The sequence below is a fragment of the Mustela erminea genome, chromosome 5 (genome assembly GCF_009829155.1).
Source record: "Mustela erminea isolate mMusErm1 chromosome 5, mMusErm1.Pri, whole genome shotgun sequence".
NCBI classification, from domain to species: Eukaryota; Metazoa; Chordata; class Mammalia; order Carnivora; family Mustelidae; genus Mustela; species Mustela erminea.
In genome coordinates this window covers 50,050,043-50,076,796 of record NC_045618.1, presented here as the reverse complement: position 1 = coordinate 50,076,796, position 26,754 = coordinate 50,050,043, and the positions used below count along the sequence as shown (strand labels likewise).

Below are 26,754 nucleotides of genomic sequence, written 5' to 3'. Positions count from 1 at the left end.
CCTCTTAGTTACCCTTCAGTCTGGCTTGGCCTCAGTCTCTCCACTGGAACTCTTCTCACTGAGACCATCACCTCTTTGATACTAAACCAAATTGATCCTCCTGGACCTCTCAACAACACTAAAAATATTTTCTTCCTTTTCCTATGCCCCCCCTTTTTCCTTCTAGGTCTCTAAGCCCCTCTTTCTCAGAATTTATGAGGTGTATTGTTCATTTTTGGCATTTCTTGTTTTTTGTCCATTTGTAAGGGCCTATTTAGCCATAGCAGCTCCACCTCGGTTTAACAGCCATTTTGTTGTTTATGCGGTAAAACTTAAACTGACCCCCCCCCCCAGGGGAACTGATAACAGAGCTGAAATACAAGGGTGGGTCAGGTCAGGTGGAGAAAACAGAGCCTGAATGCAGGGATGAGTCGGATCAGGTGGAGTCATCCAATCAGTGGAGTACGCATATTGTCTCCCTAAATGTGAGACATTTAGGCATCCCCTACCAAGAAGTGTGGGCCCTGCCTTTTGGGCATCAATTCTGACCAAGGAGATAGGCTAATTCAAATAGCTACTATGGGGTGAATTGTAATTCAATTGGCCACCCATGTGTGACTGAGCATGACTGTGCAGCTTTCTCTGTGTGTTACAATCTCATTGGCCACCTGTGTGTGGCCAGGCTCAACCACATGGTTTGCTCTATAAAAGTTAGTCTGTGAGGCTGGGAGGGGTCACCCTCTCTGAGGCAGCCCTGAACAGTCAGTTTGATTCTCGATGCTGGGCACGAAATAAAACTTTGCTTGACTTTCGCTTTGTATCAGTCTCATTCCTTTGATTTATGGACCTGACACCTTCAATGTTGTAGCTTAGGGTTTTGACCTGGTTGCTAGCTGAGACGTCTCCTCGGGCGCTCCTGGTCACTCCCATGGCTTCACATACAGCTACAGACCCAGCTGCCGTCGCTTCTCCATTTGGGTGTCCCACAGCACCCATTTGGGTGTCATACCTACCACACCCTAATCTCTTCCCCTGAACCTGCTGCCCCTCAGTGGATGGTATCATCATCTACCCAGTCACCCAAGCCAGGGTCCCTGGTACCATCTTTGACTTTTGCCTCTCCTTCTATTCCAACATCCACTCAGCCCATCTTGACAGCTCTGTTAAATAGCCTTTGAAACTCTCCATCCACTTCTCTCCATTCCCTTGGCCCCTACCATGTCTTGTCTGGATGACTGCAACAGCAACCAAACAGGCTTCTCTGTGGCTACCCTCCCAGGCCACTTGTAAACCACAGATCTGGTCACATCAGCCTCCTACCCGTAGCACCGCAATAGCTCCCCAGGGCTGGGCAACCCCCACGGGGCCCCGAGGCTCTTCCTCTTCAAGCTCATCACTTATCATTGCCCCTCCAGGCACATGGCCCTTCAGTACCCTGGGCTCATGTATCCAACCTGCTTTCCTCCGACACTGCCTTCTTACTCTCAGTTCTCAGCAGATCCTCATCAACGACCTGGCACTGGATGCTGGATCCCTACTCCACACCCCCAGTCCCCTGCACCCTGCGAACACCTGTTGCTTTGCTCCAGATCTCCCATCCCAGTTTGGTCACTCTTCCTTATGGCATCCTTTACCGGCTTATCCCCACAGCCTCGCAAGGTGGCGCTGTTGCACCCCAGCGCCCAGCAATGGAGGCCCTCTTGTAAATGTTTGGAAGGAATGGACAAATCATCCCAGCTGAGGACCCAGGTAAATAATAGCCCACTATTTAAGTGAAGTCCCCCACTCCAGCTTTTCTTCTGGCCAGTTTCTTCTTCCTCACCTCTATCCATACTAAAGCTTATTTTCTTAGGGGAAAAAAGGTAAAAACAAACAAAAAAACAGGCATCTCACACCTAACACGTTTTTTTTTTTTTAAATGATTTTATTTATTTGACAGAGATCACAAGTAGGCAGAGAGGTGGGCAGAGACAGAGGGGGAAGCAGGCTCCCCACTGAGCAGAGAGCCCGACGCGGGGCTCGATCCCAGAACCCTGAGATCATGACCCAAGCCGAAGGCAGAGGCTCCAACCCACTGAGCCACCCAGGCGCCCCCACCTAACACATTCTTATCTCTACCCCCAAAGGGTTCCCCATAGCCAGTAAAAGATTTGCACTTTCCCTTAGAGATCCACACCAGGGATGACGGTAGTAGACAGAGAGGTAGTAGAACAGGGAGTCTTCTACTAAAGTCAAGTTATGGAGTATAATTTAGGTCCAGTAAAATCTACTCTTTTCAGTTGTGCAGTGTATGTTATGTATTTGACAAACACAGCACCCTGTAGCCATCGTCACTGTCAGATGTGTAATACCCCCAACACTTCAAAGCCTTCTTTGTGCTACCCCTTTGTGGTCATCACCTTCCTATACCCCCAGCCCTCGGCAACCACTTTCCTGACTTCCTCCTTTAGAGTTTCCTCTTTTTCAGAAGGCCTCTTCTCTAGCTGGGCAAAATGCTTTGGAGATTCACACATGCATTGCACGTATCAGCAACATGTTCCTTTTTACTGCTGAGTAGTAATCCCTTGTATGAACGCATGACAGTTTATCCATCCACCAGCTGATGGACAATTAGGCTCTTCCTACTCTTTGGCAATTACGGTCTAATTATCTGCATAAAGGTCTTTAAGAAGATAGGGATTTTCATTTCTCTTGGTGGGATGGTTGGTTTCATCATAAGTGTCAGTTTGACTTTATAAGAAACTGCTAAACTGGACTGAGAGGGTCCTATGCAAAACACAGGGGAGAGGCTGACACTTCAGCTGATGGGAACCGTAATTAACTCAAATACCTAGCTACACGAGTCCAGCTGTGGGAACCATATAACTACTAGTGACCAGATACTGCCAAAGCCTAGAGTGTTTGAGGGAGGGTGGTACAACGAAGACAGGACGCCTATGGCCCTTCCCACACACAACACTGGGACACTCTCTTCCAGGCCCAGCTGTTGACTCCCATCAGCTGTGGCAGCATCATCTCACATCCACTGGCCCTGGGACTCTCCCCAGGCCTGAAAATGAATGATTGGATGTTAATGTTTTACAGACTCAAAAGACAATAAAATCAGCAAGCTTAGTTTGGGGGGGGGAGCATGGGAGGCTTGTAAAATTGATACAAAAAGAAACAAATGATCTAAACCATATTTCAAATGAATAACATACACATAAATGGGCCATAACTAACCCAAGTAATTTAGACTATTGAGACCATATGCCCTCAGGCTCAAGATAAAAGGAACCTGAAATATATATCGAATTCTAATTAGTAAGTCTTTTTGCAGACATGGGTTGGTAATTCTGAAATGACATGCTGTACATTCTAAGATTGAGAAAAATAATACATTGTGATAAGAAGAGCCATGTTTCTCACTGTTGGAGAAGAGAGTTATAGAAATTGCCAAAGGGGGAAGGATGAAAAGTACTTGACAAGTCTCTTTTTCATTAAGATTTTATTTTTAAGAAATCTATACTCCCAACATGGGGCTCAAACCTACAACCCTGACATCAAGAACTGTGCTCTACCAACTGAGCCAGTCAGACACCCCAATACCTGGGAATTCTTTATACTATTTGGGAACACTTTTCCAAATGTGGGAAAAAAAAAAAAAAAGAATGGTTGGAATAGACCAGTGTTTTTTAAACTCCCTTATACTAAAAATCACTTGGGGCTTTTGTTTAAAATTTAAAACTCAAGAACTACTTTTCCCTCCCAAGGTTTTCTGCATCTGTCCATCCAGGCCTGAAAATGTGCATTTTCCAACATCAAACACATTTTCGAGAGGCTGGATTAAATTATCTTTGAGGTTTCTTGTTCCACGCTCTACAGGAGGCCAGAATTAAGCCAATTTTAGAAATCTGTTGCCCTGCGTGAAAAGAATGGGTGTGGCAACTCTGTCTTTGTCTGAAATACATCTATTGCAGAGTCGAAGCATTCATACAAATACCAAGAGGCCAGAGGAAAACCCCTTGCACAATCTCCCGGGGAGAACATCCAGGAGAAATTCCAGAATTGTTCAAGTCAAGTGACCCATACATTTTCTAGAGTTAATACATTTCAGGGATATTTCAGGGATGAGTGGCTTGATTTCCATACTTCCAACAGGACAAGTGCCTCCTGGACTTGGGGCCTTTGCATATACGCCACATCAACCCAAAACACCAGCCTCACAACGTGCTGGCAAAGTGGGACCCTTTTTACCCACTGAAGCTCTCCTCAGCTGTCAGCTTCTCAGAGTGGCCATCCGATCTCCTCTGCCCTGTCCTTCCCACCTCCATTTCTCCACCAGGCTTATTCCCTTTAGCATACTCCCCACTATCTGACCTCATCCCTTTTCCCACTGACCATCAGCACATTCCTCCATGCAAGTGAGGTGGGTTTTCCTCACTTCTCTTATCCCCAGCCCCTAAAACATCATTCATTCTATATGTATCAGGACAAAAGAAATACCCATAGAATAATTTAACAATGCACAGATGTGTAGCAATCTTTTTCTTACGACAAACACGTTTGCCGTGTGATAGGTGAAACATAACCAAATCAAGGGGGAAATAGGACTTTATTATAACAAATAAATTTTATTTTCTTTCTCCCACACAATTTAAGAAAACTAGACATTGCTGTAAGTTGGAAGAACATCTGAGTTTAGAAATGGGTCTTTGCCTTTTTGTCCATGATGGATTGTTGGCTAGAAAATCAGAGGCTGGCATTCAACTAATAGTTATAGAGCGTAATCATACAGTGTTAATAGGTGTTTCATATAGTGAAACATATAGTTTGGCCATGGCCAAGAGAAATTTGGGACACAATAGAGCCACACAAAGGGTTTATCCAACACATGTGACAGTCCTGTTCTCCAACTTGCCTTCCCTAGAACTTCTCATGTGAGCTGGGTTCCACAAAAAGCACTTTGAGAAAAACTGCAGAAAACCAAATATTTAGACCACTTTGTACTCAAATGATTTCTAAAACCTCCCACTTCTCATTCAAATCCACAGTGACAAATTCGCTTCTCTCTAAAAAGTGAGCAATGGAAAGTGAAACTCTTAAGATGAAGGTGAAACTCTTAAGGTAAAGGTGAAGCTGACGATGTGGCCTCATTCACACACATTCAGGTTTTATCACAACTGTGGCGTCTGGGAAGTTTGGGGGTAGTGTTTCTCAACAGGGGGAGGAAGAACAGGGACATCCCACTGAGAGTCTGTCACTCCTTTTGAGGCAGTACCATGGCGAGAAGTCACCACCAGTGAAGTATGGTGTGTCTCAGGGGCGAATTGAGACACTCCAAAAACTCAAAAAAAAACACCACTGAGAGGCGCTACACGAAAAGACATCTTCCCAGTTAGGTCTTCAGCTCACCCAATGCCAGAATTTTTGACTTTCTGGGATGGCTTAAGCAAAACTCTAGCCCCAGTACTTTTTTTTTTTTTAATTTTATTTATTTATTTGACAGACAGAGATCACAAGTAGGCGGAGAGGCAGGCAGAGAGTGGGGGGGGAAGCAGGCTTCCTGTTGAGCAGAGAGCCCGATGCGGGGCTCAATCCAAGGACCCTGGGATCTGACCTGAGCTGAAGGCAGAGGCATTAACCCACTGAGCCACCCAGGTGCCCCTAACCCCAGTATTTTTTTTTTTTAAAGATTTTATTTATTTATTTGACAGACAGAGATTGCAAGTAGGCAGAGAGGCAGGCAGAGAGAGAGGAGGAAGCAGTCTCCCTGCTGAGCAGAGAGCCCGATGTGGGACTTGATCCCAGGATCCTGGGATCATGACCTGGGCCGAAGGCAGAAGTTTTAACCCACTGAGCCACCCAGGTCCCCCTAGCCCCAGTACTCTTAATACCTAAGGGTAATTAATATATGTGAACCCACTTCCCACATCTAGAAGCTTCCAAATCAGTATATTGGAAACTGTTCTCAAATTTTAACTTGTAACACTGTCCAAAAGGATACCATGGGACTAAGTTTACCAAACATCTAAAATCATTATGAATCATGGCTCCTATTTTGTGGATCTAACATTTCTTTTTCCATTGTGAAGTATGGTGAAAAAGCCACGTAACCCAAAATTAAATAATTTAAATGTCCTTCAAATGAATCACCTATTGTCTTTCAACTATTTCTGAGCTAAACAAAAAACATTATTTTACTCTCTCTAAATAAGATATATTAAAAAGCTTCATGTCTTTGGCATTACTAGAACACGGTATTTAAACTTTGTACTTCTCAGCATAAAACTGCAGTCACAGCAAGATGAAAAGGGTGCCCACAGACCCTGCTGGGGTAAAATTCCACTAACAATGTCAGATTGTGGCCAAAAACTAAATTTTGTCATGCAGCTGGCAATTAATGTACCAAAAATTTACCAGCCCATATAATTTTATCAGTCTACCTTCCCCAGAGGAAGTAAACAGATAATAAAACTAATGAAATCACATTTCTTGACCACTCTCATCCAATATAAATTTTTACTTGTCCTTAGTGGATTGGACAATGAACTATTCACAAGGCCATTTCAGTTTCTGGGCCCGTTAACCATAGAGGAGTATTCTAAGATACGGGGGTGTTCCTAAGTCAGCAAAGAAGATCCTGCTTTGTGATGGACAGCCCCTTGAGTCATTAGCAAGTGCAGACCAGGGGTTGATGGGCCTCTGTTAAAAACTGGTTTGCATCAGCATTTCTGTACTCTCCAAAACACCATGAAATACTAAAATTTAACTCTCGATGCAAAAGATGAGAAATTGCTCAGTCTCATGCAGAGCAGAAAACAAGGGGCTACATCCTTAGGCAGTAGGTCAATGAAAACTGGGTCAATCATAGCAAGCTGATAGGCCCAATGCCTTCTGGAATTCATGAAGAAAGCATCTCTTCAAGTTTGGCCTGGGGCGCTTCTGCATTAGAATCACCTGGGGACTTACCCAGATTTAGGGCAAATCTCCTCTAAAAGACCTACATTTTAAACGATAAATGCAGAATCTCCTGGAAATCTGCATTTGTCACAAACCCACCAAGTGTTTCTGATTCACGATAAAGCTTGAGAATCACTACAGTTGACCGACGCAATAACAAGGTCTTAGCTTCTCCTGCACGTGAACTCTAAGATCTGCAAGGTATTTAGAAAGCTGAAGTAACATCAAATGTACAACATCCCCAAATGTTGTGATGACGTTGATTTAAAAGGTGACAGATGAACCCAGCCAACAGAACTTAAGTCAGCCAACTCCCACACACTACACATTTGACCCATACTACACAATACGGTGCAGCATCAAACTGGCAACATGAAAACATTAAAAAACAGAACATGGACAGCCAGCCATGTGGGTGTTCTGATGACATGGGAATTGGCACCATAAGGTAGAACGGACTTGTGGAAAAGAGGACTCTTTTCTATTCATTCCCTTCACTAGGTGGGGAAAGGAAGAAGACCCTTCCCCAAACCAGGTCTCTCCCTTCTGGAGTGCTTCCCCTGTCCCCAAAACTCCCACAGACCCAACCTCCTGACTCAGGTTCCTTACACTTATCTTTCTGGCTCATTCTCCCGCTCTGGAGCTCTTGGGAGAGGCCATGCTATGTGGAACTCATCAACTGAAGTATGTTCCATTTGCAAAGGGTAATACTACAAGGGTCGTGAAGCTTCATTCAAATGTTTAACAGTCAAGCTACAAGGGCGCATGCTTCTTCCAACTGTTTAAATAGGATTGAAAAACCCATTTTAAATAAATTTAAAACTTAATGAAATATTAAGAATCTGCCCAAACAAGGACGTACTTGAACCCATCTTCCCCTTTTAAAATAATATAGAATCAGTGCACATCTAGAGAAATGTCACCAGTTCAATACCTTACTGACAAGAACCCACTCAAAAATGCCAAGACATCAGCCACTGTGGCTATTTCAGACCTCTGGAAACTGGTTCCCTGCGGCTGGGTTAGGGTGGCTAGGATGGGCTAGCTTAAGGCTGACATCTGGCACGAACATGTTACGGTCTGAATCATGTTTCTTTTTTATGTAATTCTGGCTCGGGAATCCGATACAGAGCAGCTGAGAAATAAATTATGTTGCTGAGGCTGAAGACGAGGCACAGAAGGATGGCTCCAGCTATCTGAGGGAAAGACAGGGGCCTGGTGTGTGCCAGGAGCCATTCCTTCCTCAGAGTCTTGTCCAGAAGTATGGCTTCCATCTGCATGTGAGTGGCCAGGATCACACACACATGGAACAGCTGGTGACTGTGACCTACAGCAAACACAGAAAAGGCCACCAAGATCAGCAATGAAAAAGGAATGGACTGTTGATTCTATACTGTGGCCTGTAGACTCGACATGTTATGCTGGGTGAAGGAAGCCAGGCACAAGAGACCATGTACTGTCAGATTCCGTCTATGTCAAATATCCAGAAAAGGCAAATGTGCAGACATGAGGCGGATTCGTGGCTACTTCAGACTGGGGGCAGGAATTGGGACTAACAGCACACAAGCATGAGGGATCTTATTGGGGCAATGGTCATGTTCTAAAACTCATGTATGCAGATGGTTGTATAACTAGGTAAGTCTGCTGGAAATACCATGGAATTGTATAGTTGAAATTAGGGAATTCTTTGGTATGGAAAGTATGCCTCAATACATTTATTTTTAAAATGCAGTGTGAGGAAAAATAAAAAAGGCCATTGAGTGAAGCAAGTCCATGTTTCAAACACCTTATCCACCAGTCCTGTGATTCCCGGTAAGGGTTCTGGTCTCACATTCTGCCAAAGTTCACCTCTGCAGGGCCAGCACTTCTCAGCTCCAATTCTGACTTCAGTGCCAAAGGAGAGGCCAGCAAGACTTAGGAGGTGGCCTCCTACTGCCGGTTAATCCCACACATGACAGGGGACACTTCCTCCCCATGCCCTGCAGGACGCTGGCTAGCCAGCAGAGGGGGCAAGGGTGGGGGTGGGCAAGGATGCGCTGAGTTGGTACTGGTGAAGAAAGGAATCCATTGCCCAGGGCCGAGGACTGTGTGTGGGACAACTCTTAGAAACCAGAAGATGAGAAGACAGCACGTGTCATGGATTGACTTGTGTCTCCCTCTCCCCAGTTCTGAAGGTCAAGGTCTCAACCCCAGGTACCTCAGAATGTGATCGTATTTGGAGATAGGATCTTTTAAGAGACAATTACATTAAAATGAGGTCACTAGATTGGACCCACGGTGATTGGTGTCCTTCTAAGAAGAGGAGGTGGGGCCCTGGGCAGGCACATACAGAGAGGAAAGACCATGTGAGCGAGACCGAAAAGAGGGCCATCTGCAAGCCAGGGAGAGAAGCCGCGGGAGAGCCCAATCCTGCCCAACCTTGGTCTCAGCCTCCCGGCCTCCAAAATCATGAGAAAATGCATTTCTGTGGTATGAGCCCCAAGATCTGTGATTCTTTGTTATGGCCATCCTAGCACCCGGATACAACACAAGAGTTCAAAAAGGATTCTTTCAGTAAAAAGAGATAATGAGGGGTGCCTGGGTGGGTCAGTGGGTTAAAGCCTCTGCCTTCGGCTCAGGTCATGATCCCAGTGTCCTGGGATGGAGCCCCGCATCAGGCTCTCTGCTCAGCGGGGAGCCTGCTTCCTCCTCTCTCTCTTCCTGCCTCTCTGCTTACTTGTGATCTCTGTCTGTCAAATAAATAAATAAAATCTTTAAAAGAGAAAGAGAGAGAAGTCATACACCCAGGTCTTACCCCAGAGTTAAGTATTTGATAACTGTGTCCCAGAAAGGGAGCAGCCTGGGCTCCTGCAGTCTGGAGCAGAAGGAGAGACAGGAATGGGAGTGTGGGAGTGAGAGCCCTCTCCGGTGGGTGGCCCATGAGCCCCTTAGGGCAGGAGCTGCCAGCCCCTCAGGTTGTGTCCCCTGGGGAAGAAGGTGTGCCCAGTCGAGCTGCTCCTGCCTCACTCAGGCTATACTTGGGGGCTGTTAGGATTGCCAAATCCATTCGGAATGCAGCAAAGTGCTTCTTGTCCAGCAGAGAGCCCTCCTCTCCAAGGACACACATCCAAGCAGAAAGAAGTGACTAGCTGAGCTCCCGGAGGCACAAACCTGTCTCCCACCAGGGCAGGACAGCCAAAGACAGAAAACGCCATGGGCACAGGATGTATCTGAGATGCGACTGCAGCAGGAAAAGTGATCTCAGCACTCCGGCCCCCCCAGGAACATGGAAGAACTTTTTCTGAGCCGGCCCTTACCAGTCAGCACCTTGGCTCACACTGGAGAGGGAGGCTCATGTCTGGCAGACTCCATGAATGCAAGACAGAGAACTTTCCAAATCCCTTGTTGGTGACCTGTCATTAACAATTGTCTGGCAAATGTTCCTTCATAGGGGTGTCTTTCTGCTCTGTACCCCGAGGCCCAAGAGGATAGGACTAAAGGTTAATGAATGAAACATTATTAGGAAACCAGGGCGTTGGCAAAACAAGGCCCAGGACAACTTTGCCTGCAGCCCCCAGACATCAGATACAACCCCTCTGTTTCACCTAGGCAAGGCTGGGGAGGTGGACATGGCTCCTGCTGGCAGGTTCCAGTCCCCTGGCCCTCCTGTCTCCTTCCTTTTCGGGGGGAACCTGCCCTCCCAGCCTTTTGGTCTTTGCAATGCCTCCTGGTAGGAGAGAGTAAGTCAAAGAGATGAAGATCTTTTCAGAATCAATGAAGCAAATGTGGCCATGTCTCAGGTGGGAGGAGATGGAAAATCACTGGGCAAAATGGGCTTGGGGAGAACTAAGGCCCACCATACAAGGACAGGTGCTGACCTTTAGATGCCCACAACAGCTTACCTAAGGAACACTGGTCCCCAGGACTTATCAACCTCACCAGAAGTGGCACCCAAGGGTGCCTCCTCCAGCCAGTGCCCACCCCACCTCCCTACAGGGAGGGAAGGAACTCTCCCAGCAGGCAGAGGTCCTGCGGCTCACACGGCCCCTCCCCAGCAACATCAGTTCTCTCACTGTAGTGAGCTCAGGTTCCACTGGAGAGTCGCACAGCCTGAGTGCTGGGCCGCTGGCCCCAAGCTTCTGGTGTGGGATGTCTGGGCAGGGGCCTGAGAATTTCCATGTTCCCAGATGATGCAGAAAATGATGGTCTGGGGGCCAGACCTGAGAACCACTGCTCTACCAGGCCTCCTGGCCCCACTGCGCCCACCTGAACGAGACAGACACCCTCCCCTCTTTAGCACGGTTCCTGCCATCTGGTTGCCTCAGAGCCAACTGCACTGTCTGTCTTGCTCTTCTCCGGGGCTGCCCTCAGTGTCTGTTCAACAATGGGATTTCATGGTCTGGGTAAGAATGGCACTCCTGGGCCCCATAGCCCATAGGAACGGGCTAAATCCTAGACCCACCTGCTCTCCATCCTCCCCCACCTTCCCCTGCCATCTGCTGGCTGCATACAACCCGATCTCCAGTTCCGCTCCCCCTGGCCTGCTCCTAAACAAGCTCCTGAGGAATGCTGCTCTCCCTGCCCCTGCTTCCCCTTCCCACTGCACACACTGGCATCTGTCTCTGGGTTGGAGGACCCCGGGCCACAGGGCCCCCCACCCCCACCCCCACCCCCACCACACTCACCGATGTAGTCGAAGCGACCGGGTGCCAGGCGCTCTGGCAGGTGTGCGGAGTAGAAGAAAGAGGCCAGGAGGGTCATGGCCATGTGCTTCTGGTGGTTCAAGATGGCTTCATTCTGTACACCCTCCCCAGGCAGCAGGAACAGCTGCGGGCAGTTAAGGAAACATGAGGTCTTGCGCCGAGGCGCTCTCCCTTCTCATCGCCTCAAGACATCCCAGCGCACATGTGTGGACGCCAGAGTCCAAGGCCCTCATGCCTCAGGTCTGTGGCTTGGAAAGGGAAGTCTCGGGGACTGTGGGAGCAGAATTCCCATCCTGACTGTGATCATCCGAGACCCAGGGCAACTGTATTTTAACCCTCTGAATGCTCATAAAGACCTTTGGGTTATTTAGGTACAAATGAAAAAGAAAGAAATAAAGGAAAAGATAAACCCTAGTAGACCTATTGCTACTCTACTGTCTGGGGGTAAAATGTAAGTATAGTAAAAAGTGGTCTATTCACCCTTCAACTCACCTCTTACCAGAGAGTCGCCTGCTTTCATGTTCCTAATTAAGGCTTTAAGGCCCAGAAATCCCTGGAAGGCCTTCTGAGTCATCAAAATGTATTAATTACGGCCATGATGCTGTTTAAGAGTTAAGCATAGCTTTTGTATTATCTTTGTGAACATCAACAGCTGCCGCCACTAACCTGGGGCACAGGGCCAGCCCCTTTCTTGCGTGATTTCATCAGAGCCCCGCCTCAACAATTACCATGAGGCGGACTCTAGCTTCCCATTTTGCAGATGAGGAAGCCAGGCCAGAGGGTGATGTGCAAACCGTGAATGAGCAATGACGTCAGGATCCGGATCCAGGCAGGAGGATTCCAGAACCTGTGTCCTCATCATCACCATTCAGGATGAGACCTCCCCACCCCACTGCCCACCGTCTGCCGCAGCTGGGCACCAGGAGCACACCGTGTCCATAACACGGACCTCTGTGGTGTGATTTTTGGTGCATGGGACCCGCCTGTTCTCTGCTCTGGTTTCCTGTGCGTGTTCTTTGTTCCCTGGGGAAGGATCAGGGGGATCTCCCCTGGGGCCCACACAGGTGGAGCCTGCTCTGACCCTCCCTGTTCTGTCCCTGCTTCATGCATCAAACCTCAGGCTGCCCCTGGGAAAGGAAACCCACTCACTGGGTGCAGGTCATGTTCCAGGCATGGCTGAGCCCTTCAGATCTGCGGATTAAGTGAACCCTCCCGTTCCCCACCCCCATGCAGAAGGGGATGTTAGCCTCATTTACAAATGAGGAAACGGAGTCTCAGAGAGGTTGTGTGCATTGCCTAAGGTCACACAGCCAGTGAGGAGTGGGACTGGGATTTGAACTCGGGTCCATCTAATTTGAGAGTGTCTGGACTCTCCCCCTTCTTGTGTCCCTCCTACACCCTCTTCCTGTTCTCTTATCTATTCTCTGTCTAATCCCCATCTATCCTTAAGACCCCCATTCACATTTTTTCCTTTGCTACTAGTATGTTAATTGATGATAATACATAATGCGTTTATTGGACACTTGTCACTGGCTAGCATTTTATATGTTCTCTCATGTAATCTTCCCCACAGGCTGATGGACCAAGGTGTTACTACCATGCCTATTTTATAGCTGAGAGAAACTGAGGCACAAAGACAGCATATAACTTGCCAAAGTCCTAAAGTGAGTACATATTAGAGACCTGCCTCCAGAGCCTGCCCTCCCGGTCCCTCCACTAAAGCCCAGGTTGCCTCCCCTATGCAGCCCTCCATGATTACTTCTGAGCCCCGTCAGTGCTGGCCACTGATGCATCGTCTGTGGTCTGGCATAGCGTCTATGTTCCTGCTGTCTCCTAACTATTATGTACCCTCTAGTAAGGAAGGTCTCGACTCCCATGTGCAGTGACCAGCATGGCGCTCTGATCCCCAGGAGCTCAGGATACGGAAGGGTCCCTGGTGTTGCCAACAGGCAGGGAAAAGATGGAGCCTGGCCCTTACCCTGTAGAAGATGGGGAGGGAGTCCCAGGTGTAGGGATAAGCAAAAGCAAGGATGCGAAGCATCTTACAGAGCCCAGGCTTCTGGATCTCAAGAAACCTAGATCAGGAAAGGAAAAGAGGGAAGAAATGGGAATGAAAACATTTTCATTAAATGACACATGTGCATGCACATTACGAGTAACCGAGGGCAAGTCATCAACAGAAGGCAAGTATTTGGGGCAAACTTCCTCTGAGGCCAGCAGCTTCTCCACTGGCCTCGTCTACTTCTCCTGCCACAATGGCTGCATGTGGGAAGGCCTCAGGGGAAACCATCTCCTGGGGCCGCATCATGAGAAGCAGTGGTGTCCAAAGAAGCCAGAAAGGAGGTACTGGGCTGGAAAGGAGCTTCAGGAGGCGAGTTATCTAAATGCCAGAGCCTTTTCGAAATCCAGTAACAACAAGACAGGGAGACTTGTGGGGTGTGGGTGGCCCCCAGGCATAGGCCCCTGGGGCGAGCACGTCTGGGAGAGATGAGATGTCTGACTAGTTAGCTGTCCAGGTGACTGCTGTGCAGAAGCCCTTGGTTCAGGGAAGTGTTTAATGACTTGGGAGAAGGTTCTGGAATCCTTAGAGCCACACCCAGGAACACTAGCCTGGGAAACTGAGTAAATGTGGCCTTTCCCCCTCCACTTCATCAACCCCCCTCCAGTCCGAAGATGAACCAAACCTTAAAATGAGTGGTGCTGACTGTGGCAGAGAGCGCAGTGCCTCCCAGACGGAGGCTGATGGGGCCTCAGCTGGCTTGGGCCCAGCCAGGGTAGGGCTGGCAGCTCAGGGTGAGGGAGTGGGGCTGCGCAGATGGGCAGGCTGGATACAAGGAGGGCAGGAGAGGAGCAGGGAGATCTCTGCACAAAACCACAGCCCTGCACTGGGGCTCAGGTAAGGCGTGCTCAGGCCCCAGGCCACGGGACAGGGCAGGTCCCTGCTTCAATACCACAGTGTATTGTGGAGAGCTGGGTCCTCCCTCTGTCCCCACAGGGGTCCCCACAAAGGTGGTATGCAAAGTCAGGGCGCCAAGGCTGGTGGGATGGCTGCTCTGGGACAGTGAGTCAGACAAGGGAGGCCCTCCCTGACAGTCCTGGCCCTCAGCACACTCTCCAGCTGGGATGGAATCCATGTCCCACCACCGCTCCCCACCCCTGTTCCCCAGATGCCCCGTGCCAGCCCACAGCCTGCCCTTTTCCCCACCAAACACAACCTATGGCTCCACCCAGCCCAGGCCCTTGACCCCTGGCCAGGTTACTCCTGTCCCCATAGCTGGTGCAGTCACCTGACTACAAAGCTCTCTGCTCCCCATGTCCTTTGGTTTGGGACAGTGCAGAGACTCCCACATCTACCCCCTGAGCCATCAGGGGACTCTCATGTCCCCCAGGCTGATGTGTTTATTTAGCCCTCCAGGAAGCCAAGCCTGAGGATCCCTGCTCCAGAGTAAAAGGCAGCTGCCGTGGGCCCCAGGGAAGCCCCACAGCCTCCAGGGATAAGCTCCAACTTTCAAGCATATGTGTGCATGTCTCTCCTTTCTGACCCCATCCTAAGTCAGAGAAACACAGGGCAGGCAGGGGGTAGAGAAGGAAGAGAAGCTGAAGAAAAAGGAGGAAGAGAAATAAGGGACCTCAACTTATCATCCTCCCAAACCAGACCTGCCAGCCTTGGAGTAAACCACCAGCCCTGGGAGAGGTGAGGCCATACAAGGCGATGATTCACAGGCAGTGTCTGATCTGGACAGCCTGGGTTCGAGTCCTGCCTCAGCCCTCCGTGATCATGCGACCCCCAGAAGGTTAGGTAACCGCTGTGCACCCCAAAGTCCTCACGTGTAACACAGGGGCCACAACCGTACTCCTTCATGGGCTTGTTGCAAGGATTTGATAATCCATATTTGCAAGGAGTTGCTCACGTCACAGAGGAACGCTTGATAAATGGCAGCTTTTAATAAAAGGTGTGTAGTGGGATTCATTCTCTCCCCATCCCCACCTTAGAGCTATAGCTGTGCTAGGGAACAGGAACAGGAGGAAAGAGATGGGTTCTGGGAGACTTGCCTAAAGTCAGATGAGCTGATAAGAGGCGAAGTTAGGATTTACACCCAGTGCGGTCTGGCTTCCAAGTTTCACACCCCCATCCCTCCGGCAGGCTGAGCCAGCCTCGGACCACTACCCAGCCTTCATCCTTGCCTATACCCGCTCTGCCCCAGGGAGAAAATGGGACACACTCCCACTGCCCTCCACAGCCAGAGCCTGTCTCAACAGCCTTCACAGCCTACCCTGGCCAACCCAGTCCAACCATAAGCCCGCTCCCCGCTCCCCATGCATGGTCACCATCTATCTTTCCTGGGTTCTAAGAGGCTCACTATGAAAGCACCCTCTTTCTGTGACCACTTACACAGGAAGAAAGCTGGCTCTGGCTGGCGAGGGCCATCCCCCAAACCATGGATTTCCTGTGACTTGAGACAACATTTCGCCCGGCCTGATAAACTGCTTCCCCAGGGGCAAACGAACCAGCCTCTCCATCTGCCAAGCCGAGTCTACAGGGGGAAAAAAAGGAGAAAAAGCAGAACAGAAGAGAGACAGCAACAGAGAATAAATGGCAGAAGGGCCAGCAGCCACAGAGAGGGGCTTCCCACTACCAAGGTGCAATTCCAAAGTTAGCCACAGGGTGTCGCCCCAGCCAGAGATTCTGGGAAGGAGGGGCCGGAGCTGCAGAATCCTCCAAAGAAAGCACTGGTTGCCCCCCTCCCCTCCAGTCTCCAGAGCCCCACCTGGTAAGCCAGTCCCTGCACAGCCCAGTGGAGAGACCGGTTTACAGGAAGTCAGGCCTCATCTGCCTAGAACCAGGTTGGCAGGAAGCACTGGATTTTGGCACAAGCCTCCACCAGGAGAGGGTCTGTTCTAGAAGCTGATAAATCTTGTTGCAACAAAGCCGGCTGGAGGTGCAAGCAAATTCTGGAACCAATGCTTGACCAGTGGGCCTTTGGAAACATTCTATTGCAGAGGGATGTGTGTGTGTGTGTGTGTGCGTGTGTGCGCGCGCGCGCGCATGTGTGTGGTGTGGTTATGGCTGTTTTATTGTGTGGGTGACATCGCAGAACACGGACATTTCCACGTGCTGGCCTCTGGGTCTAGTAGCACTTTGTCACCTGGCTGAGCCCCCAGAACCCCTGACTGCCTGTGAGCCTCCTGCCTCCAGCTCTGACCTCTGAACCCCCTCCCTGGTCTGCCGTGGGCCACAGCTCCACCCACCGCCCCGGCATGGCTCTCATGGCGTAGCCCACTTTCCACCAAGGATGAAAAGTCACCTCTCTCCCTCACAGCACTGACCACAGGGCATTTCACTGGGCAACTATTTGTCAAAACAAAACAACCTCTGGACACATTGGATGAGTGAATAAAGAGCCTACGGGACTTGTGATGGACAGCAAACTCTGGGTGACTGACGTCCTTAGGGAGTGAGAATGCCTTGCTGGGCTTCTGGGTGTCCAGCGGGATAAGCAGGCCAGGTCTCTGTCACCCCATCTTGCTCTGAGAGCGACAGAGACGTCATGTGTTCTCTCCATCTCCCTTCTCAAATGCTACAGAAGCAGCAGGTGGGTTTCTGGAACATTCATTTGCACTAGATTCAAGGGAGTCCACCAGTGCTCTATGTGGAGACTGACCTCAAGGACAGGTAGTATAATGGAATGAATGCCACTTAGACTGTGATATTCTAGTAAGCACGTGAATAACTAAAAACCACCCAGGACATCTGTGGTCTGCTTCTTGCTCAAGGAAGGAGATGGCCGTTCTCTGACCACTCCTGGATACATCATGGACTGATGGAGCCTGGGCCAGAGGGAGGGTGGGCTTGGGGGAGGAGGAGGGTGAGGAGAGAAATCTTGGAAAATACTCTGAAGCCCTAGCATGGTAGAACACCCCGAGACATCTTCTCAGATGTCCTTGTTTAAGGTGAAGCCAGAAGTCCATGAAATCTGGGACCCCAGGGGGCCCTGGCCTTCTCTCCACCTGCTTCTCCTCAAGTGAATGGGGGCTGAGTCTCACTTGGTCCAGGAGCCAGCTTTCTCACTCCTCAGACACTGAAGACAAAAAAGGGCATGAAAACAGGAAAGGGAAGAGGACCAGGCAAGAAGGGACACCAAAGGACTCTCTGATGGGACATCCCACTCTGCCTCTGGACCTCTTCCTAGGCTTCTATTCCAGCACAGGCTCCCACGCCCGCAGCCACGGACACACCTGGAAGCCCCTCATGGCATGGGCCTCCTGTGGAGATCACTGGCCTTCGCCAGCACAGGACCAGGGCACAGCAGGGCACACGAGGCACGTCAGATCCCAGCCACTGTCAGAGACCCTCTCTAGCCACTCTCCTCCTTCCAGCTGTGCGGCTCCAGCAACTCTGAAGCCCCCTGCTGCCGCCCAGGGCCATCTTCTCCCGCCCCCTCCCCCTGTGCAGGCTGTGTGCTCTGTCCCAAAGGCCCTTCCCTCCTCTCCAGCTTGGGTGTTCAACCTCCCTCAATACTCAGTCCCAGTACTGCTCTGCTGAACTTTGTGTATTGTAGCACGTATCATTTTGTATTACCATTATTTGCATACATTACATTCGGTAACACTATACTCTATATGCCATTTCCTCTGGCCCTTAGAGGAAATGATGGCTCCATCTGGGCTTTTGGGGAATCTGCTTTGACTACTGCACTGTGTGCTCTCTCGGGACAAGGGCTGTGCCTCACTCCTCCTGCTATTCCCAGATCTTAACACGATGCCTGGAGTATGGTAGGCATTTAAGGAATGTTGAGTGAGTGGTTGGTTAGTTGTTTGGTTGACTGGCTGACTGGTTGACTGTTTGGTTGTTTGGTTGGAAGGATGGATGAATGGATGGATGGATGGACGGACGGATGGACAGGTGGACGGGTGGATGGGTGCATGAAAGGATGGGTAGGCAGGTGGGTGGGAGGATGGATGGATGGGTGGATGGGTGATTGGGTAGATGATGGATGAGTGGACAGGTAGGTAGATGGATAGGTGTATGGCTGGTTGGGTAGATGGGTGGATAGATGGCTGGTTGGGTAGAAGGATGGGTGAATGGGTGGGTAGATGGATGGATAGATGGTGGTTAGGTAGGGGGATAGTGAACAAGAAGGTGGATGAATGAATGGTTGGATCCATGGAATAGCAACAGATGTGCCCCATAAGTAAACAGAAATAATTCATTTCACTAACAAGGGAGAACCCTCCAAACACAGGCATCATGAGATTCCTTGCCAGCCTGCCCTGCCAAATAAATTTGTCCAAAGGTAACAGGCGTGCCGCATCCAGAAGACCCATTTCTTATTAACAACTAAGATGAACTTCTGGCTAGAAGAAAACCATCCACCCTGGTGGCTTATAGATGATTCAGGAAGCTTTAAGAGGGGAAAAAAAAAAAAAGGCAACTAAGCTAACTTGCACTGGGGATTCCTAGGGAAACTGTCCTGGATCATGAACTCTGGGACTGTTCCTTCAACACTCATGGAGCCTTCCATGCCCCCTCAGCCCACAGTGCTCACCTCTCTCCAATCCTAAATTCCGAAGAGCTCAGCTACACAACCAACAGGAGCTAACAAGACAGGATCATGACTCATCCAGGGACCAGAGCTAGGGGTGTCCTGTCCACACATCTGTGCCCCATGCCTCCGGGCCACGCTTCATCTCTCCTGGGCTGTTGCTGGCACCGTGGTTATTTTCTATGTGTGTTACGCCTTGTCTCACCCGAGGCAGGGCCCAACCCCCTCCTCCCCATCACCCCTGCAGCCCTCGAAGCTCCAGCCTGGCACAGAGGCTTCGCTCCAGAAAGAGTTTTTAGTTGACAGGTGTCCTTGAGGAAGTGGGGAGGAGGCAAGAATAACCCGATGAGGTCTGATTGGGTTTCCACCCTGAGGGCAGACCCCCTGTCCTCACAGCTGTAAGGGGGCTCTGCATTGCCAGGGAAGGGGAAGAGAGTTCAGCTCCCACTCCCTCCCTCCAGGCTTGTTTTTGTGAGATGAACAAAGCCTGTTGTTGACACTGGCTCTAGAAATGAGAGGCCCTCCCACACAAAGCAACTCCATGCTCCCAACCGGTCTCAAGACAGGCAAGTGGAGACAAGTTGGAGCAAGTGTTCTTGATGCTCTTTAAGAATCTCTATCCTTCCATTTTTTACAGAAAACCAGCTTGTCCAGTTTGTGAAAACTGCTTACCTTTGGTCCTACGACACCCAAGTGTCACCCGAGGAAAGGGAGAGCCACAGTGATTGCAGACAAGGTAGAGAAGCTTCCCTTCCCCCCACTTTCCTCCTTGAGCGGGGGGACAGTGGTTCATCGGGGAGCCTCCAGCTGGCTCCCCAGAACTGAGATTGGGGTTAGGGGATTGGATGCAACCTGTCAGCCTCCCATGGGCCCTTTCCTAAGCCACACCCGAGAGCCCCCAGCCCGGGCAGCACCCAGCACCCCGGTGCCATCCAGACAGGGCTGTCCCCCAACACTACCACTTGAAGAGGTTTCCTAAATCATTCAGCAAAGCGGAAATGTGGACAGTTGGCTTTTACAAAGAGCTTAGTAAACTAGAGTCAGCAGCCCCCAAACAACGTCTCTGGTACTCAGACTCCAAGGAGCTTTCTTGAGTGGAGGGAGAAACCAGATGGAATGAAAGCCAGCCATGTGCGTGAGCCTCACAGCCACAGCGATTCCCCAGGGACGCGGCAGACACCTGAATGTCATCGGCCAGCGAGTGTGTGTGTCTAGACATGGGCCCGCTCGGTCACCGCCAGTGGACTGCCCACTGATAGGGCGCCGCCTCTGGGCCAGGCATGCGGGACACGTTCCCTGCAACCCTTACATCTATCTCACAAGGTATGTAGGTGTGTGGGCCCCATTTTACAGATGAGCAAACTGAGGTCCAAGAAGGCTAAATAAGTGATCCGTCCCGCAACAGGCCCAGCTACATCATTCATAGGTCCCGGTGCAGAAGGAAAGTACAGGACCCCTTGTTCAGAAGTCATTACGCATTTCAAGACAGTGAGAGCAGAGTGTTAAGCCAAGTGTGGAGTCCCCTCCGAGCCCCAGGTTTCTGAGCGTCCCCTTCCCTGGAGCGTCTCCCAGCTGCAGGGTACCTGGAGTAGCAGGAGAGGCCGGTGCTGAGGATGGTGTTCATCACGGCCAAGGGCACGTAGTAGTCATGGAAGGTGGTGCACACCATCACGTCCGGGAGGGAATAGGCTGAGTACGCAATCGCTGAGCCTGGGGTGGAAAAAACCAGCATTGGGCCAGAAGTCAGGCCGAAGTGTGGCCTGGACCCTTGGGAAGCCCAACCCCAGCCACTGGATGAGCCCGGCCGCCACACCTGGCTTGTGCCTTGCCCTCCCCACCCCCCCCAACACCTTCCCTCTCTTCTCTGCCTACCCCAACCCTCCCCTCAGAATGAGCCCAGCATCACCCAAGAGCTTTACACTGGGCAACTCACATAATCCTGACAATCACCCCCATAAACCCTGCCCTTGTCCTCATTTACAGAAGACAGCCTGACAGCACAGAGAGGGTTAGCAACCCACCTGGGGGGCACACAGCTAGAAAGCAGCAAGGCCAAGCTTCCACCTGAGGCAGTTCAGGGACAGTCCCCCCCACCCCGATCCCCAAGCTCTGGTCCATGATGACCCCTCAGGGTGCCCAGCTCTTATGACACGGTGCACCCCTCATGGAATGATAGACGTTGCAGGGAGAGAGGGGCCTTGCCAAGGCGAGGAGACATATGGTATCAGTGGGCTGGGGGACAGGCCAGCTGAGAGGTGAATGTGAGAGGCTAGCCTTGGTGTTTCATTGCTTTAAGTTTGGGAATCTGGGACAGGAAGGTTCCCAAAGGGCCCTCGGAAGACCCGTTTGCTGCTGCTTTCCCTTGAAAGAACAGAGATCACTGTCCTTTTCAAAGGGACCAGGTGTGTCCAGGGACCTGGCCCAGAAGGCCTCCCCAGCTACCCTCATCAGGTCTTCTCTGGGAGAGACAGCCACAGGCCTGTTCACCCAGGGCCTCGTGGGTCCATCCTATGGTCACCTGTTATTCCAAAGACCCAGAGAACACCAGAATCCTAGCTCAGGGCTGACCCGGGCCTTGGGCGCACCAAGTTCAAGCTCTCCCTCTGACCCCATTTGACAGATGGGGTTGGGTCCCAGCCAGGTGGTGTTCCCGGGTGACACAGGCAGAAAGAGCTTGAAATCAGCAGGCTGCCTGTGGGACTTCCGCTTGGAAGTGCCTCCTGGGGGACAGACTCCTCCCCAGACTAATCTGGAGCGGGAAGGCCTCCTCTGGCCCAGGATGCATTCGCTCTGGGTATGCTAATGAGGGCTGAAGGGCACTCCAAGCTCCGCAGGCGACACAGGAGCAAGGAAGCCTCAGACCCTGCCCCAAATGGCAGTGGGAAGCCAAATGACTTCTAGTAAGAAATAGATATTTGGTCTTTTCCACTGTTCCAGGCACAAAACGCCTAAAACCCCTGAACTTCCTAAACCAGGAGAGAAAGGAAGGGGTCTTTAGTTATGTTAATGAGGTGATTTGTAAAGTGTCTGAGGCTTGGAACCTGGTTGTCAGAAGAATGAACCCTGTTACCAGAGGGTTGGAACTTCTAGCCCCACACCCCGACCTCTGGGAGGGGAAGGCCAATAGCCAATGACTTCATCAATCCTGAAGAGTGAAGTCTCCATAAAAACCCAAGCAGAGGTTCAGAGAGCTTCCGGGTTGGTGACCACGTGGTGATTCAGGGAAGGGGGCGTGTTCAGAGGACACTTTGGAAGGTCCGAGCCTTTCCCCACACCCTGCCCTGCGCCTCTTCCAGCTGGCTGTTCCTGACTTCTATCCCTTATAATCAGCTGGTAATTGAGTACGTAAAATGTTTCTCTGAGCTCTGGGAGCCAGGGTCATGGGGCCTCAGATGTATAGTCAGTCTGTAACAACCTGGGCTTGTGTCTGGCATCCGCGGGGGTGGGAGGCAGTCTTGGGGACCCAGCCTTCACCTGTGGGAACGGATGCAGTCCCCAGGAGGACGGTGTCAGAAATGAGCGGAATTGTAGAACACCCAGCTGCTGTCAGAGAAATACTTGGGGTGGCATGGGGACCTGCCCCACACACCCCCACACACACATTGTACTCATGCTCAGATCCCTTTAGAGGGCATTCTGGGGAGCAGGAAGAGAGGCAGCTTTGGATTCCAGACTAAGGAAAGTAAACATCCTCTTGAGGCCATAGGGAGTCATGGAAGGTTTCTGAGTGAGGGATTAAGACAACCAAACCTAGTGACAATGCATAGGAGGGCCTAGAGGGAGGAACAGCTGGAAAGCAGGGAAGTGGGAGCAAACGCCACCACTAGGGGACTGTGGGTTTCCACAGGACAGAATGGAGAACAGGAAGGAGTAACAAATCCAGAAAGCCAGTGACAGGAAGGGAAATAGTTCAGGGTGGCGGCTGACCCCCAGGGCTTTGGTTCGAACCCGGGCTCTGCCATTTACACGCCACGTGACCTGGTCACTTTCCTTCGTGGTGCCTCATTCTCGCATGTAATGCAGCTATCACGAGAGCTGCCATCCTGGGGACTGACGTCAAGGTCAAGGATGCAGTGGCGGTAATGGCTCCTCTCGGGAGGCTAAGAACCAGGCACTGTGCTGCGCACCTCACCGGCAACACTCAGCTCATCTTCGTGCCTGAAGAGGATACGATGCTGAGTTTGTGGATGAGAGGATCGGGGCTTGGCGAGGCTTAAAAAACTCGCCCAAGTCTGATGGGCTGGAGGCAGCTGGGCCACAAACAGGCATTGCAGATTGCCGCCCACTGCCCCCCTCCGCCAATCCCGTGATGTGTCGCGGGTGTGGTCTAGTGGGGACTCCCAAATGCCTGCTCTTAGCACGAGTCTGGAAAGGTGATCAAGGGCTCTGGAAGCCTCTGGACTAAGGAGTCTAAACTTCATCTGGGGTAAATGGGAATCCTGAAAGGTCTTGAGGGGGAGGGGAGCCATAATCAGAAGGTGTTAGAGAAGCCTGGTGGGGGTGAGTGGGCAGGAGTGGGGGAGGAGCAGGAGATGGAGAGGAGGCTGTGGTCAGGGTACACTAACTAATGGACAAGATGGCAGGGGAGTGGAGGGGAGGGGAACCCAAGGGCCATTTATAGATTCTGACTTGGGAGACCAGGTAGGGGTGGAACCAGAAGCCAGGTGAGGCACTGAGGGAGGGGGAGTGGATTGCGTGGTGGGGGTGGTGGGGAGGGATGTGGACAGTCTCGGTCACAGGGCTGGACACGGCATGGACCCTGGGTTAGTGGTAGACTAGGACAGTTTAGGAGAGCCTGGCCCAGAGGTGTTGGGATGGTGTGTAGTCACCCTGATGCCGGCCCGAATGAGAGCAGAGGCCCGAGGCCGGGTTCAGAGCTTGTCCACTGCCAGGGGAGCAGAGCGGGGAGCCAGCAGAAGAGAAAGAGAACGTGCCCACTAGGCAGGAGGAGAAGCAGGAGTGATGTGAGTGATGTGACCGCGACCAGAGAGAGGGAGGTGGTTCAGGGAGCACAGAGGGATGGGAGGTGACATGGTAAGCCTGTGTGTGTGTTTGTGTCTGTGCATAAACGTGTGTGCATGTCTGCGTGTGCATATATGTATGTGTATGCACGTGTTTGTGTGTGTGCGTGTGTTTGTGTGAGATGTGAAGGGAGGGAGGAGAGGAAACAGGATGGAGACGTGATCCTCACAGACACCCTCTTGGACAAGGGAAGACAAGGCCTTTGCTTTCATACCTGGAACAGGAGCAGAAGCAGGAGGGATAAGAGGTCAGAGCAGGGATACTTGGGGACAGATGGATGCCTGCCAGCTGGGGAGAAAAGGGGAGCCAGAAGGAAGGGGCCCCATAGTTGGCAGAAAAACATGAGGAGGCTCAGGAGTCAACACCCAACCTCGCCTGCTTTGGGTTTACCCCTCGGTTCTCGTGGCACTTTGAGCACATGGCGAACTCATCGAAGCCCCTCGACAAGCGGGGTTTGTGACCCCCTCTTCTCTGCCAGGCAGGCAAGAGACCCACCTTGACATGCGAGCCATTCCCCCTGGCCTATGACGGCAAACAGTTAAGGTTTTGGAGATCCCACAAAGTGACTGTTAAACCCCGCCAACAACGTAAACTTATAATTAAAGAACCACAGTGACAAAAGTAGTAACTTTCCATTAATGCATCTCCTCTATCTGTGGAGAGGAATTACTCCATGATGATGTGCAGAGATGTCCCACTGGAGGCCAGAAGTTGGCCGCGGGGGCAATATTCACACCACACAAGTCAGCCTACCCCAAGATTGGGGCTTTTGTCCCCACTAAATCAGTTAACATTTGCCAGCACAGCTCTGGACAAGTTTACTACAAAACACTCATCAGGAACCTGGAGGAGACACAGGCATTCCCGTGACTCTTCCGCAAGCCCGTCAAGGCCTTCTGGTGGGCTCCACTCCCAGGGGGTGGGGCAGGGAGCCCAGTTACTGAGAGAGGACGACAGAGCAGGGCCCCACATACCCAGGCTGAAGAGGTTGACGGCCCCGTAGTCCAGGAAGTAACAGATGTGCCGGGCGTTCTTGGACATGGAGCTGAAGGTGTGTGCACAGCTGGACACAAGGGGGTACACGCAGCTGGTGCCCATGTACACAAACAGAGGCCAGGAGTAGCTGTCATTCTGGATGTCTGTTATATACAAGGCGGTCACAAACCTCCACACGAAGAACCTGGAACACAGCATGGCCCGCTCGACCCCCATGGCTGGGGGCTCCTCCGTACTCCTCACAGACTATCTGCTGCCCCCATTCCTCTGGGATAACTGAACCCTATGTGTTCTCACTTTGGTGAAATACTACAAGTGAGGGAGGGTGAATGGGCAGAAGGGGCAAGAGGAAAGCCTTTAGGTTCATCTAGTATAATCCTCTCCCCACCTTGCAATGACTCTTACATGTCTCTTACAGCATCTTGCTTAAGCGATCCTCCAGGCTCATCTTGCATGCTTCCAGGGATGGGGAGCTCACCACCTCTCAAGGAAGCTCTGAGTGTCAGAAAGTTCTTCACTGAGCTGACACCTCTCTCCCTGGGATCTGTCTCCATTTGATCAGCCCTAGTTCCCCTCAACAGGACCACAGAAAACTTGCCCATCAAATATCTAAGGCAATCTTCATAACCCTTCCCCACCTCTTTGAACCTTACATAAAAGAACCCTGTGGCACTCAATCACACCTCAGAAGATCCACATGGGGCCTGTCACCAGACCTGTCATTTGTCTTTATCCCCTTAGAGGAAGTTTCCTCAAACGGAAGCAACCTCCCAGGGGGTTCCTTGAGAGTCTGGAAGACAAGAGGACGATTTTCTCCCTCCTCTCCAGGCTATTCCTTCGTGAACAGTGCCACTGCCTTTCTGAGTCACCTGGCCCCACTAGGGGACCTTCCGAGTCTGGGTCTCTGGGTCCATCCCCACACAGAGACACAGGACAGCCCCGCCACCTATTTGCCTCCCCTATGACCCAGGCAAGGGGGCCTACCTGCAGAGCTGCCCACTTCCCCAGACCCACCACTGCTAGAAAGCCAGCACCTCTACCCACGGGCTCTCCTAGGAAAGGAACCTCCAAAACTTTCCCCACAGGAACCCAAGGAGCATCACTACATTTGCGATCTTTCTCCTCTGTCCCAGCAAAAACAGAACTGAAGCTACATGTTGGTCCCCAAACCTCTCCGATCATCTCAAGATGACTCCCTGGACCTACTTTCTTTGGGGCTCTCCCAAACTGTCCCCACCCTGTGTTGCTCAGTGATGACCACCTCCCAGAACCTGGCAGTGTTGGGGGGCTGTATGCAGCAGGGAGCCTTGGCCAGAGCAGCCCAGCTTCGGGACAGCTACAAAATCACCCAGCCCCTCAGGGATCTGTGCTCAGGCGCCCAAGGCCCAGAGACAAGCAGCGAAGGCCAGCGCTCCCAGCAGCAAACCAAACTGTGGAACCCCATACATCACCGTGATTCATCCACACAACGGAATGCTATGCAGCCTGGGAGGCTGGGGGACCAGACAGAGATGGGAGGGAAGAAAGCCGGGGAAGGGCAGCAAGAGGCAAGGACTCAGGGTGGGGTGTGCACACCCCTCACACCTCCA

At 51.2% G+C, this 26,754-nt stretch overlaps 1 protein-coding gene across 8 annotated transcripts in view; it reads right to left on the bottom strand.

Moving 5' to 3' along the window:
* LOC116590766 (membrane progestin receptor gamma) overlaps positions 1-26,754 on the bottom strand; it is a 94,516-nt gene that overhangs the window by 13,916 nt on the left and 53,846 nt on the right. For 3 of the 8 annotated variants that reach the window (XM_032343026.1, XM_032343022.1, XM_032343027.1), the window contains 5 exons: positions 25,144-25,349; positions 20,731-20,857; positions 13,582-13,678; positions 11,586-11,727; positions 5,769-8,248 (listed from right to left, as the gene is read on the bottom strand). In XM_032343026.1, coding sequence (XP_032198917.1) covers positions 8,007-8,248; positions 11,586-11,727; positions 13,582-13,678; positions 20,731-20,857; positions 25,144-25,349 — 814 coding nt within the window. In that variant the 3' untranslated portion in view covers positions 5,769-8,006. Of the gene's footprint in view, positions 1-2,011; positions 4,923-5,768; positions 8,249-8,570; positions 8,806-11,585; positions 11,728-13,581; positions 13,679-15,996; positions 16,139-20,730; positions 20,858-25,143; positions 25,350-26,754 lie in introns of those variants that run through there. The other 5 variants (XR_004285732.1, XM_032343024.1, XM_032343025.1 and 2 more) reach the window with 4 other exon arrangements.